Genomic DNA, 14,078 nt, shown 5'->3' on the forward strand with positions numbered 1-14,078 from the left:
CAGCAATGGCGAAGCACTAAGCAACTCAGTGAGACCCTGTCTCTAAATAAAATACAAAAGAGGGCTGGGGATGTGGCTCAGTTGTCGAGTGCCCCTGAGTTCAATCCCCGGTACCAAAAAACAAAACAAAACAAAACAAAACAAAAAAAACAGAGAGAAATGATGACGACGTCAGGTACCATTTATATTGAATACTTATATATATATCACCTCATTTTTTATTTATAAAAAATTCATAAGTCAGGCCTTATTTCCTTTATTTTTATTTTTTGGGAGGGAGGGTACTGGGGATATACAATATTCAAACAGGCCTTGTCTCGTGGCCCCCTAGATCTAGCTCATCCCTCCTGCAGATGAGAAAACTCAGTCAGACAGAATAAGCAACCTGCCCAGCTCCCAAAGTAGGTAAGGATTTGAGTGAAGTGAAGCCTCTACCTGGCATTGAAGCCATCTCAGCAGATCTGCATCTTTTTGTTCTGCCTGCTGCTTATATTCAAGGTGCCCAGACAACCCTCTGGAACAACTTCCCAGGCCAGCCAGCTGAGTACAGAGCTGGATTCATCCAGTCCTGTGGTGCTGGGGATTGAACCCAGGGCCTTGTGCATGTGAAACAAGCACTCTACCAACTGAGCTGTATCCCCAGCCCTCCAATCCTGATTCTTATTCACTGCCCCACGCTGCCCAAGACCTCATGGTGTCTTAGAGAATTAAATTCCCTTCACAATTTCTTCTAGGGACAGGAAGCAACATGTGCTACATGGAGGAGTTGCGGAACATCGAGCTGGTGGACGGGGATGAGGGCAAGATGTGTATCAACACAGAGTGGGGAGGATTTGGAGACAATGGCTGCATAGATGACATCCGGACCCAGTACGACAAGGAGGTGGACGAGGGGTCCTTGAATCCTGGCAAACAGAGGTGAAGAGGGCTGATGTGGACACATATACAGGGTGTGCAGGGAGCAACTTTACAGGGCCTAAGGGCGGGTGCTATTTCTGTATCGTTGACATGATAGCTTTGCATGTTTATTATAACTCTCCATCAGCTGTCAATGCAATGAAAGAAAAATATGATGTTTCCCACAGGTAGAAGGAAGGGGTCTCCTTTTCTAATTTCCAGAAGGAACCATAAGGGCTAGTCTTGGCTCTGGAAGCAAGGGAGAGCTTTCAGAGGTCTACTCACTGGGGCTGGGGGCAGAGCAGGGGTGTGCTGGCTTAATGAGCTCTCTGGGATGGACGCTTAATCAGTCCACTTTAGAAATCGACATCCTTGGTCTTTTAAGATCTGCTACCAGGTTGGTGATTTCTGGACTGGGGGACGGGAAAGCGGGCCCCTGTGGTGGATGGGGAGGGAGGGCTTGTTCTCAAGGACAACAGCATGTCACATCATGGGTCACCATCCATGGCAAGGTATATACCAATTACTCATCACACTAAAACACTAGAAAAAATGACTTTTAAAAATTGGGACTAGATTTTCTCTTGCACTGTGATATGCCTGCTGGAGTGGGGGAGAGAGTGGTAGATTGGGCTGTTATATGAGGCTTTGATTATTGACATGGGCCCACAAACTGGAACAGGGGGTGGCAAACCCCTTCTGCAGAGCACCAGGTGGTAACTGTTTTTGCAGGCCAAAGGATCTTTATTACAATCAAGACTCAGTATCTGCATATCAAATTAAGGGGAAATACAGATATATTGACACTGGGAGGGTGGGCAGGTAGGATGTGATGAGATGCCTGGGCCAGGGACACCTTCGTGACTGTTCCTAGAATGTTGTCTAGAGGAGGCTCAGGCAAGGCTAGGACCAGCCCTTATGGCCCCTTGCCTGCTTCTGGCGTCAGTCTTTGTCCCTGGAAGGTAGGTGAGCTTTGGTAAGGCTGGCTAAACAGGAATTGCTCCAAAAAGAAGGGACTTTCTTTGTTTTGGATTTTGTTTTTGGTACCAGGGTTTAAATCCAGGGGTGCTTTACTACTGAGCCACATCCCCAGCCCTTTTGATTTTTTATTTTGAGACAGGGTCTCACTAAGTTGCTGAGGCTGGCTTTGAACTTGCGATCTTCCTACCTCAGCCTCTGGAACTGCTGGGATTACAGGCATGCGCCTCTGCACCTGGTGGGACCTTATCTCTGCATCCCAAGTATCAAGGCTCTTCTTGATACTTGGGGCAGATACAAGGGGCAGAGTCCTTGTGTCATAATTTTGTGTTTGTATCCACTGGGGCCCGTATTTTGGGACTGACAGTTTAAGGGCCGAAAACTTGAATTGGCCTCGCAGTCACCATTCTTCTTCTGTCCTGGTGTTGGTTTCTTAGGCTGAAAGATCCCGTATCCTTTAGAGAGCAGGAGCCCAGCATGGAAGTCTCAGGCGTGCTCCTATCTCCATTGGCCTCTGCAGCCAATGAGAGCCCAGCTCTGCATGGTTGTTGGGATACCCTGCAGCCATTGTTCACCTACCTGGGCAGAGTGTCTTCTGGGTACCTTGCTGCTTCCCAAGCCCCCTTTCCCCTTGCTGTTTGCCTTCCAGGAGCTCACACTCTGGTGGAAAGAGAGAAGAACTAACATTTTTTGTGCACATTTTATGTGAAGGTAGTTTCAATGTACGTGCAGGTAGATGAATTCTAGTGGAATAAATGGCTTCATGCAAAGCCAAGGAGACCCTCTAATAGATCCGATTTGCAGCAAAGCCAGAGAGAATGGGCTTTGGGGCCAAGAGCAGGACTAGGTTTTGCTCAGTGCGTCCAGTGCCCCAGATGCTTGCCTTCTGTTATTCTGTGGGTCCGATTGGCAGGAGGGCTCCCAGTCCTTGCTTACCTCTCAGCGGGATGTGGGAGAGCTGGACTGGTTCCTGGTGCACGTGGCGGAAGCCTGCCTCCCCACAGCATACTCTTTTCTGCCTTGCATCTGGAGAGAGCCTCTCCAGGCCTCCACTGCCCCAGGCCCGCCCTGAACCATTGGCAACGGCATGCCTTCCACACGGGGCCCAGGGTGCATTTTCAAAGCCACTTGCCATCACTGATTTTCCTGTCCTTACCCACTTATCCCTGTTCTGCAAACAGATATGAGAAAATGACCAGTGGCATGTACCTGGGGGAGATCGTGCGGCAGATCCTGATTGACCTGACCAAACAGGGTCTCCTCTTCCGAGGGCAGATTTCAGAGCGACTCCGGACCAGGGGCATCTTTGAAACCAAGTTCCTGTCCCAGATTGAAAGGTGACGTGTGATCAAGTCTACCTGCTGTGTGTGAAACGTTCCAAATGGGATGTGATGTTATCATGCCAGGCTCCAGTAGGGTTCAGAATTTAAAATTAAAACAGGATGGCCCTATTTGGGTGGGGGCTGATGCCTGGGCTGCTGCCTCTCCCCAGCTGTGTAAGATCACAGTCCCAAGGTCCCTGAGTGTGGCCGAGAGGCCAGCGGATGGCTTGAGTGGGCCTCAGAGTCCTTAGCAGAAATGACTAACTCCAGGAGTTAGATTAAGGCCCAAAAGTAATCTTCTTTTATTTCTGAAATGATGATCTGTCCATAATACAAAAGTCTTAAAAAAAATCACCTATATGTTCACTACCAGATAATGATATTTTGCTGGGTGTGGTGGTGCATGCCTATAATCCCAACATCTTGGGAAGCTGAGGCAGGAGGATTGCAAGTTCAAAGTCATCTCAGCAACTTAGTGAGGCCCCTAAGCAACTTAGTGAGACCCTGTCTCTAAATAAAATATAAAAAAGGGTTGGGGATGTGGCTCAGGGGTTAAGCACCCCTGAGTTCAATCCCTGGTACCCAAAACAACAGCAATAAACAAAAAATAAAAACAAAAAACCAAATATAGTTTTGATTTTTATATATTGTATTTCCTTTTAAGTTCTTGACTACATATAAAGATGTTTTCACAATTGCAGTCATATTATATATATTAGAGGTAGAGGAAATAGTAAAATGAACTCAGTATTTCCATCACCACCATCATTGATGATCAATTCATGGCTGAACTGGGGTCATCTGTACAATTTTGTACCCACCTCTGGGTTAGCTTAATTTGAAATAAATCCCATGTTTTATGTCATCTCAAATATAAATATTTCAAAATGTATTTCTAAAATATGAGTTCACTATAAAAGCATGACAACAGCACCTTTATCATGCCTGAATAGGAAATGATAAGCCTTAATCTCAAAATATCTTCTAATGTTCCCACTTCCTGAATTGCCCAAAGATAGTGATTTAAACAGTTGTTTGCATCTGTAACAAGGTCCATGAATGGCATTTGGCTGATATGTTTCTAAAATCTGTTTTCACCTACAGCTTTTCCTACCCTCTCTTGTTTCTCCTTAAAACATATTTGTTGAGGAAGCTATCATCTTATGTTTCCTATATTCTAGACTTTTCTGATTATAGCATTAGCATTTTTCTCTGTCTCTTGTATTTTCTGAAAAACTTACAGCTAGATCGAGATGCTTGGTTAATTCAGTGTTGAATTTTGGACAAGCATATTTCATAGGTGGTACTGAGCTGTCTGTCTTTCTTCTGTGATATCACCAGTCGTTGATGTTCATTGCTCCAGCCTCCTGAGTAGCTGGGATTATAGGCATGCACCACCACACACAGCTAATTTTTTTTTTAACCATACAAATTTCATTCACTTATTTTTTAAATTTTTTATTTATTTTTTAGTTTTCAGCAGACATATCATCTTTGTATGTGGTGCTGAGGATCGAACCCGGGCCACATGCGTGTCAGGCGAGCGCGCTACCGCTTGGGCCACATTCCCAGCCCCTTCACTTATTTTTTTTAAAAAAGTTTTAAGTATATGGGTAAGAAAAAGGAAGAAAATAAGAGGACAGTAATCCTACCAACATCTGAATAGCTTTCCTTCTGTTTTCTTGTTTTTGAGTGTGTGGTGGTTTTTTGTTTTATTTTGGCCTGTGCATGACATTAAAACAAACCAAAAACCAAGGGCAAACATAATATTTTATAATCTGTTCTTTACTATGTCATGAATATTTTCCATGGCATTAAATATTCTCAAAAACTTAGCAATCTTGTTAAGTTTCTGAGCTGGCCTCAAACTTGTAATCCTCCTGCCTCAGCCTCCTGAGTTGCTGGGATTATAGGTACGTACCTGCTCAATCCTTTTTCTGGCCACGTTAAGTTATTTCACAGTTATTCTTTCTTGATAACACACATCTTCCCTGAGTATCTCTGAGACAGTCAAAGATTAACTTCACATTGTTTAGGTTGATATTCAGAACTCTATGTAAGTATCACCTGTTACCACTAGTTTCCTGGGAAATAATTAGGGTCTAGACTTGAGGCCAGTCTGTCCCTATGATGACAGTTTCTCTGCATAAATTTACAGTCCTTTTTGGTGCCCACCCCTTTTCTTATTTGGTACCAGGGATTGAAACCAGGAGTGCTTAACCACTGAGCTATTCCTCAGCTCTTTTTTAATATTTAATTTAGAGAATGGGTCTCGCTGAGTTTCTTAGGGCCTCGCTAAGTTGCAGAGACTGGCTTTGAACTTGCAATCCTCCTGCCTCAGCCTGCTGAGCTGCTGGGATTACAGGCTCGCACTACCACACCCAGCTAAATATTTTATCTTCATTTGTTCCTTTACTCATTGAATGTACTCAGCCCTGTGCTGGCTTCGGCTAAGAATATAGCTCTATTGTAGTTAGGAAGAGAAAGCAGATAATCAGAAAAAGTTAAGCAGAGGGACTGGAGTTGTGGCTCAGTGGTACAGCACTTGCCTAGCATGTGTGAAGCACTGGGTTTGATATAAATAAATGAATAAAATAAAGGTCTGTCAACAACTAAAAAATTAAAAAAAAAAAGTTAAGCAGAAAGAAAATTTGGCTCCCAATGAATGGGGGCAGAGTCCTGGAGCTGGTCCTTGGGAGAGTGCTAGAGTTGGTGGGAGGGGGCTTGTGTTTGAACCTCTCTTCTCTGCTGTCTGAGAAGGCAGGTCTCCAGCACTCTGAACCCCAGACTCTTCTTCTAAAAAATGGGCCTCTGGTATATTGGTTGCTGACTCTAACATTAGTGCCTAGTGAGATGAGGGGTGTGAGCATGCCTAACACCAGAGGTGCTCACACTTTGCTCTTTAAAGATGACGGAACTTCTTGGGCTGGTGGAGCCTCTTGAGTGTCAGCTTCTAAGCATTCTGTTCCAGCTTCGCCTTTGCCTGGATCATTTTCTCTTTCTTCCTGCCAGGACATGCGTGGGGGGCAGGGAAGTGTGGTCAAGCTGCCCAGGTTCCAGAGCCCCAGCAAACGGGGGCTGACATCCTTCTCTGCTTGCCCACAGCGACCGGCTGGCCCTCCTCCAGGTCCGGAGGATCCTGCAGCAGTTGGGCCTGGACAGCACATGTGAGGACAGCATTGTGGTGAAGGAGGTGTGTGGAGCCGTGTCCCGCAGGGCGGCCCAGCTCTGTGGCGCAGGCCTGGCTGCCATCGTGGAAAAGAGGAGAGAAGACCAGGGGCTGGAGCACCTGAAGATCACCGTGGGTGTGGACGGCACCCTGTACAAGCTGCACCCTCAGTGAGTGGCCCTGGGAGCCGGGAATGGGGTGGGGCAGGAGCTGTGCTGGCGGTCAACGTAGGAGAGGTGCCCCCACCCTTGGCTGGCAGGGGGCTGGCATGGGTAGGAAGGACAGGGTCAAATCAGAGACAAGAGGGGAGTCTAGGTGCCTCTGCTTCTTGGTGGCACCGTGTGGGAATATTAGCCAACCTCTCCGAACCCCAGGCTTCTCATCTGTGACAGGCCAGCCCCAGTGATCCCTACCTCTCAGGGCAAAATGCATGTGGATTAAATGAATTAATTTGTGTCAAGTGCTCTCTGCATCATACTTGAAAACCATGTTATTATATTCCCACTTGACCCCACAGGGTAGTAAAGAGACCTGATTATTTTGCAGGGCACAGAGCTCTTGTCCAATATGAGCTGGTGATAATTTTCTTAGCTCAGAGTCCTGGGACAGAAGGACGAAAAGCCCCTGTTGCAAAACGTGGGTTTGACTGTTGGCTCCACCCAGTGGAGGCTGGGAGGCCTCCGGCTGCTTCACACCCTCTTTGAGCCTCAGTTCTTTTTGTAGAATGAGGACCGAAATCTTACCCACCTCATACGTTGTTGTGGGGATTAGTTTTAAATAGCTCTAATAATGAAAGCTATTATTTTATTTAGTGTTTTGCATTTATTTGGCAAAAATGTGATGAAATAGCTAGCTTCTAAAATTTCCATTTGTGTTGAACTGTATTCACGGAGACATTGATGTTATGGTGAGCCTCAACCCCTAGCCCTTGCTCTGCTGTGGGTAATTGACGGGCATCTTCTCTTGGTGTTCCCCTGGGGGTCACAGAGTTTTGGTCTGGTCCCTTGAATCAAAACTTGAACAAGGGATAGGAACCATATGATTATTTCAATGGGTGCAAAGAACTTGATAAAATCTAACACTCATCATAATAAAAGCCCTCCACAAACTAGGAATAAAGAAATTTCCTTAACCTGGTAAAAAGCATCTGTGTAAACCCACAGCTAACGTATGTAATGGTAAAAGAGTGGGAGATTTAGCCAGGCACCGTGGTGATCGCCTGTAACCCTAGCAGCTTGGGAGGCTGAGGCAGGAGGATCGCGAGTTCAAAGCCAGCCTCAACAACTTAGGGAGGCCCTAAGCAACTCAGTGAGACCCTATCTCTAAATAAAATACATAATGGCACTGGGGATGTGGCACAGTGGTCGAGTGCCCCTGAATTCAATCCCAGGTCGCTGCCCTCCAAAAAGAGCTGGTGTTTTGCTTTTAAGCTCAGGGACAAGTCAAGGAAGTACACTTTCACCACTGTTGCTCAGCAATGTCCTGTCTCGAGTGTGGCCACCAGCTGATCACATGGCTTTTTATCTCTCAGACAAGGATTGATTCATGGGTGAGGCTTTCAGAATCCAGACTAAAAATATGTGACCCTCAAGGGGAAAATCAATATCGAATCTAGCCATGGCAGTTAGGGAAGAAAAGTTTTCAAAGAACATTCTATTGGAAAGGCCAGGGAAAACTGTCTTTATTTGCAAATGACATGATTTCATATAGAGAAAGTCCTAAGGAATCCACACACACACTCAAAAATAATACTCAAGCTAGTAGACAAGTTCAGCAAAGTTCAGGATGCAAAATGGATACACAAAAGTCAATTGTAGCTGGGTATGGTGGCACATGTAAATCCAGCTCCTCAGCAGGCTGAGACAGGAGGCTCCCACGTTTGAGGCCAGCCTGGGCAATTTGGTGACACCTTGCCTCATAAAATAAAATAAAATGAAGAGGGCTGGGGATGTAGATCAGTGGTAGAGCACACCGGGTTTAGTCCCTGGTACAACAATAAGAACAGTGAAAAAGTCAATTGTACTTTATATACTTTCAATAAACAGCCTAAAAATGAAACTAAGACAGCAATTCCTGGGACTGTGGTTGTGGCTCAGTGGTAGAGTGCTTGCCTAGCACATGTGAGGTACTGGGTTCGATCCTAAGCATCACGTAAAAATAAATAAATAGGGCTGGGGATATAGCTCAGTTGGTAGAGTGCTTGCCTTGCATGCACAAGGCCCTGGGTTCAATCCTCAGCACCACACACACAAAATAATAAATAAAATAAAAATAAAAAATAAAAGAAAGCAATTCCACTTACAATAGCATCAAAAGAACAGAATACTTAGGAATACACTTAACCAAAGAAGTATAAGATTTTTACTCTGAAAATTGCAAAACATCTAAAGACAATAAAGAAAAAATAATATAGGTAAATGGAGAGACATCTCATGTTCATGGACTGAAGGACTTAATATTACTATGAGAGCAATAATACCCAAATTGATCTACAGATTCCACATAATCCCTATCAAAATCCCATCTGGGCTGGGTTTGCAGCTCAGTGGTGAAGCACTTGCCCAACATGTGTGAGGCCCTGGGCTCTATCCCCAGCACTGGGGGGAAAAATCCAATTGGTTTTTTTGGAGAAATTGTCAAGCTGCTCCTAAAATTCATATGTATTCAATGGAAGGCCCCAGAACAGCCCCAACAATCTTGAATAATAAGAAAGTTGTAGGGCTAGGGTCGTAGTTCAGTGATAAAGCACTTGCTTAGGATGGTGTGAGACGCTGGGTTTGATTCTCAGTACTACATGTAAATAAATTAATTAATTAAAGGTCCATTGACAACTAAAAAAAAATATTTTTTAAAGTTTTCAAACTCACATTTCCTGATTTTAAAATCAGTGATTAAGTCAGTATGGTACTGGCATAAATACAGACATATAAATCAATGGAATGTAATTGACAATCCAGAAATAAACCCTTATATATAGGTCAATTGATTTTTGATAAAGGCACCAAAGCCATTCAATGGCAAAAGCCCAGTCTTTTCAACCCACGGTGTGACAACTGGGTAGACACCAACAAGAATACAGAGTAGGACACCTGCCTCCCACCACACATGGCAGTTAACTCAAAATGAATCAAAGCCCTAATGGAGGAGCTAAAACTGAAAAATCTTAGAGGAAAATGTATGTAAATCTTTGTGACCTTGGATGAGATAATGGTTTCTTAAATCTGACATAAAAAGAAAAAAAGAAATAAGCAACAATAACCAAAAAAAAAGACAAATTGTACTTTATCAAAAATTAAAAATGGGACTGGGGTTGTGGCTCAGGGGTAGAGCGCTCGCCTAGCATGCATGAGGCATGGGGTTCAACCCTCAGCGCCACATAAAAATAAAATAAAGGTAATGTGTCCACCTACAACTTAAAAAAAAAATTAAAACGTGCCAGGTGAGATGGCACATGCCTGTAATCCCAGCGGCTTGGGAGTTTGAGACAGGAGGATCAGGAGTGCAAAGCCAGCCTCAGCAACAGCAAGTTGCTAAGCAACTCAGTGAGACCCTGTCTCTAAATAAAATGCAAAATAGGGCTGGGGATGTGGCTCAGTGGTCAAGTGTCCCTGAGTTCAATCCCTGGTACCCCACCCCCTGCCCCCCCACCAAATTTTAAAATGTTGCTGGGAGCAGTGGCGCATGCCTGTAATCCCAGTGGCTTGAGAGTCTGAGACAGGAGGATTGTGAGTTCAAGGCCAACCTCAGCAACTTAGTGAGGCCCTGAGCAACCCAATGAGACCCTGTCTCTAAATAAAATACAAAAAACGGGCTGGGGATGTGGTTCAGTGGTTAAGTGACCCTGGGTTCAATCCACTATACCTAAATAAATAAATAAGAAGAAATGTTGTGCTTCAGAGGACACCACAAAGAAGAGACAACCCACAAAATAAGAGAAAATATTTGTAAATCATATATCTGACAAGAGACTTATATCTAGAAAAGATTATTTAGGACTCAACTTAAAAAGACAAATTACCCAAATAGCAAATGGATGAAGGCTGTGCAGTCATCTCTAAAGAAGATACACAAATGGCTATGAGCACAGGAAAAGGTGTACAATATCTTAGTCTCTAGGAAAATGCAAATTGGCCATAATATAACATCTCCCCCCGCCCCCCGGGATGTCTATTAGGTGACAGACACAATAGCAACTGTTGCTGAGGATGTGATCCAGTTGGAACCCCCATACACTGAGGAGGGAACACAAACTGATGTGACTACTTTGGGAAACAATTTGACAGTTCCTAAAAGAGATAAACATAGAATCACTCTGTAACCCAGCAATCCTATTCCTAGGTGTACCCAAGAGAACTGAAAACCTATTTCCACAAAAGAACCCATAGCAAGATGATTCATAAGAGCTAAAAAGTAGAAACAACCCAAGTGTCTATCAGCTGATAAGTCAATAAACAAAATATCATATAGTTCTATAATGGAATATTATTGTGCCATAAAAAAGAGAGTGAAGTACGGCCACATGGACAATATTGGTGCACCTTGAAAATATGTTCAATGACCAAAGTCAGACAGTAAAGGCTACCTAATGAAATTTTGTACAATTTTATTATATGAAATGCCCAGAATAATCAGATCTATTTTGATAGAACATAAATTGGTGGTTGCTGGGGAGGGGTCCTGTGGATAGGAATGGAGATGACCACTAATAGGTATGGAGTTCTCTTTTAGGCTAATGGTGATAATTGTACAACTTTGTGACAATACTAAAAATTATTGAATTGTGTACTTAAGTGTGTGTGGGGGACAAAATGGCTTGACTGCCAAGCCCTTTTCTCCTCTGTCCCTGGCAGTTTGGGGCTCACCACCCCTAAGACCCCAGGGAGCTGCAGTGGTTTCCCCAGGCTGCCCTCTGGCTGGGCGTCAGAGTTGGTTCAGAGCAGGCTGGCCCTCTGAGATGACCAGCACCTGTACCATTCAGGAAACCCAGGATTCTCTAGCTAAGTGCCCGGGGCCTCTGTTAAACACACCTTGACCCCACACACTAGCCTGACGACTCTGACCCTGAACATGCCGTTCAGATGGATCTAATACCTCGAAAGACAGCCGAGAAAGGCCAGGGGCCACTGTGATGCAGATGGCGTGACTTACGGAAAATGAGAGGGGGATGGGTGGGTGTCAGTGGATAGAGCAACCAGGGCCCAGTTTTAACTTGTTGGGTCTGAGTGGAGGGTCACAAGTGTCCACTGGACTATTTTTTCACTTTTCTGAAAGCCTAAAAATTTTTGAAGTAAAAAGTTGGGGGAAATTTTAAACCCAAAATTAAACAATGAATGAAAGTTTTGGAAAAAGGCCAATCTTGATAAACTGATTAGTTGTACAAATTCAGACACATCTCTCAACTGTATCTTTATGTTGTAGAGAGAGTAGTAATCATATCTGAGCGCTATTTGTTATTCTCCGTTATTCTGTAGGTAAAACACCTGGAACAATCCCTGGCATTAGTAGTTGCTCAATAAAAGGCACGACTTGAGAAATGAGCTGGGAGGACAAAACTAGATCAGAAGAGTTATAAATGTGCATCTCCCATCTGCAAGGGCTGATGACATTTCTCTCCTTTTCACAGCTTTTCCCGGGTACTGCAGGAAACAGTGAAAGCACTCGCCCCCCAGAGTGACGTGGCGTTCATGCTGTCAGAAGACGGCAGTGGAAAGGGAGCAGCTCTCATCACTGCTGTGGCCAAGAGGACACAGCAGTCATGGAAGGAGAACTAGGAGTCCCCAAGGTCGGGCCTGACGCACCTCGGATACTCACCAACCCTTCCTCTGGCAGATGAGTGGGTCAGGGACCAAAAGGCCACCTCCGACGGACTTTACCTTCTTGGTGGCTGAAAGAGGACCCCAGGTTCTCGGGTACTCTTAGCATCTTGTTACTGGTTTTGCAGTGACATTATATGACATCTCCATTCGGTATACGTTAGGGCCAACAATAACCCAAATTGTGAAATCGAAGTCTCTGGCCTGAGAGATCTGCTTTCTGTGGCTTTGGGTCCTGTGGCTGCTGGGCTTGGGAACACAGTCAGTCTGCCCCCACGGCCCGGGTGACTGAGTTCCTCCCTGAGATGCTCGAGGAGTACCCTGGGTTGTCCACTTGTGGATGAACAATTCAGAGGATGAGAGACTCATGCAATAAACCAGGGGATTATAATCTAACTTGTGCTCAGCTCATCACGTCGACTTCAAATGTGAGGCAAGAACAAAGACTTTGGAGTGTTCAGCCCGAGAGGCAGAGGGGCTGGTTGGCCAGTGCCCCACGGGAGTCATTCTGTGCTTGCAGGAAGCTGTACAAGCACCCTGTGGGATCTTGTTCCTCAGTGTGTGTCACAGCATGTGCTTGAGGCATCTTTTTCGTGGTTGCGTTGCTGCGTGGATGGCTTTTCAAGGTCTGCTAGGTAGATGAAATCCAGTCACTGAATAAAAAAATATTTGGTTTCCCAAGAAACTTGGCATGAGGTGTTGATCTTTGCTCTGGGAGGCTCCCTTGTATCTCCTTGTCCTGTTGGAAGGATAAGGAAGCCGTAGAGGGCTGGGGATGTGGCTCAAGCGGTAGCGCGCTCGCCTGGCATGCGTGCGGCCCGGGTTTGATCCTCAGCACCACATACCAACAAAGATGTTGTGTCCGCCGAGAACTAAAAAGAAATAAATATTAAAAAAAAAAAAAAAGGAAGCCGTAGAGTCAGGAGGCGCTGAAGATCTCTTTGGTCCAAACTTCATGCCAGCTGGAGGAAATGTTTGGACCGACTAATACAATACCCTTAGCAGAATATGCAACGTTCACTTTTGAACTGGAGTTGACTGGGGTCCTCTTTCAACCTCCATTGGTTACATTCCCCTCCCTGAACTGGGCCCCTCCCCACACCCATTTATCTCCCTTCTGTTCTCCAGAACTGTGTGGAACTGGCCTATCCTTGACTCTTTCTCCAGTGGACATCCCATTTCTCTCTCTTTCATTCTTCCCTCCTACTCTTTCTCTGAACTGTCTGTGACTTTCTTGTTACCTAGTTACATCCTTATCTGGCCTAGCAGATAACAATATCTTTTTCTTGGGCTGGGATTGTGGCTCAGCGGTAGAATGCTCACCTGGCACATGTGAGGCACTGGGTTCGATCCTCAGCACCACATAAAAATAAATGCCATAAAAGTGTTGTGTCCACCTATAACAAAAAAAAATTAATAATAATAATATCTTTTTCTCCCCCGCCCCTTGGAATTGGGGATTGAATCCAGAGGTGCTCTATCTCCAGCCCTTTTATTTTCATTTTGAGACAGGGTCTCATTAAGTTGCTGGGTCTTGCCTCAAACCTGCAATCCTCCTGCCTTAGCCTCCCAAGTTGCTGGGATTACAGGTGTGTGCCATCAGGGTCAGATTATTATAATGTCTTTCTCAGACATTTTTTTTTCATCAATTTATTTTATTTTATTATTTTTTTTTTCTCAGACATTTTTTCAATTGCTCAAGTGTCCCTACTACTGAGTCATTCTTATTTATACTTACTGAAGAGAGGCATGAGGACAAACAAAAGTTTCTAGGAAATCTTCCTTGCAAAAATCGAGGCTGTCATCCTGGGAAACAAAAAGGAGAAAAATAGTCTTGCAGATGGGCCAGGTTGATTTCATTTTATGCACTAAATTACATGCTGACTTATATAGTGCTTC

At 44.6% G+C, this 14,078-nt stretch overlaps 1 protein-coding gene across 1 annotated transcript in view; it reads left to right on the top strand.

The window, feature by feature from the left end:
* The window catches only part of HKDC1 (hexokinase domain containing 1), a gene marked incomplete at both ends in the record, with an annotated part of 46,735 nt that extends 34,598 nt beyond the window's left edge, over positions 1-12,137 (top strand). Inside the window, 4 exons of the mRNA XM_081268137.1 lie at positions 735-918; positions 3,057-3,212; positions 6,303-6,536; positions 11,990-12,137. Of these exons, the coding sequence (XP_081124263.1) occupies positions 735-918; positions 3,057-3,212; positions 6,303-6,536; positions 11,990-12,137 (722 nt within the window). The remainder of the gene's footprint in view (positions 1-734; positions 919-3,056; positions 3,213-6,302; positions 6,537-11,989) is intronic.
* Between the last annotated feature and the right edge of the window lie 1,941 nt (positions 12,138-14,078).

Source organism: Spermophilus citellus (genome assembly GCF_964194105.1).
Source record: "Spermophilus citellus genome assembly, chromosome: 15".
Classification (NCBI taxonomy): Eukaryota; Metazoa; Chordata; class Mammalia; order Rodentia; family Sciuridae; genus Spermophilus; species Spermophilus citellus.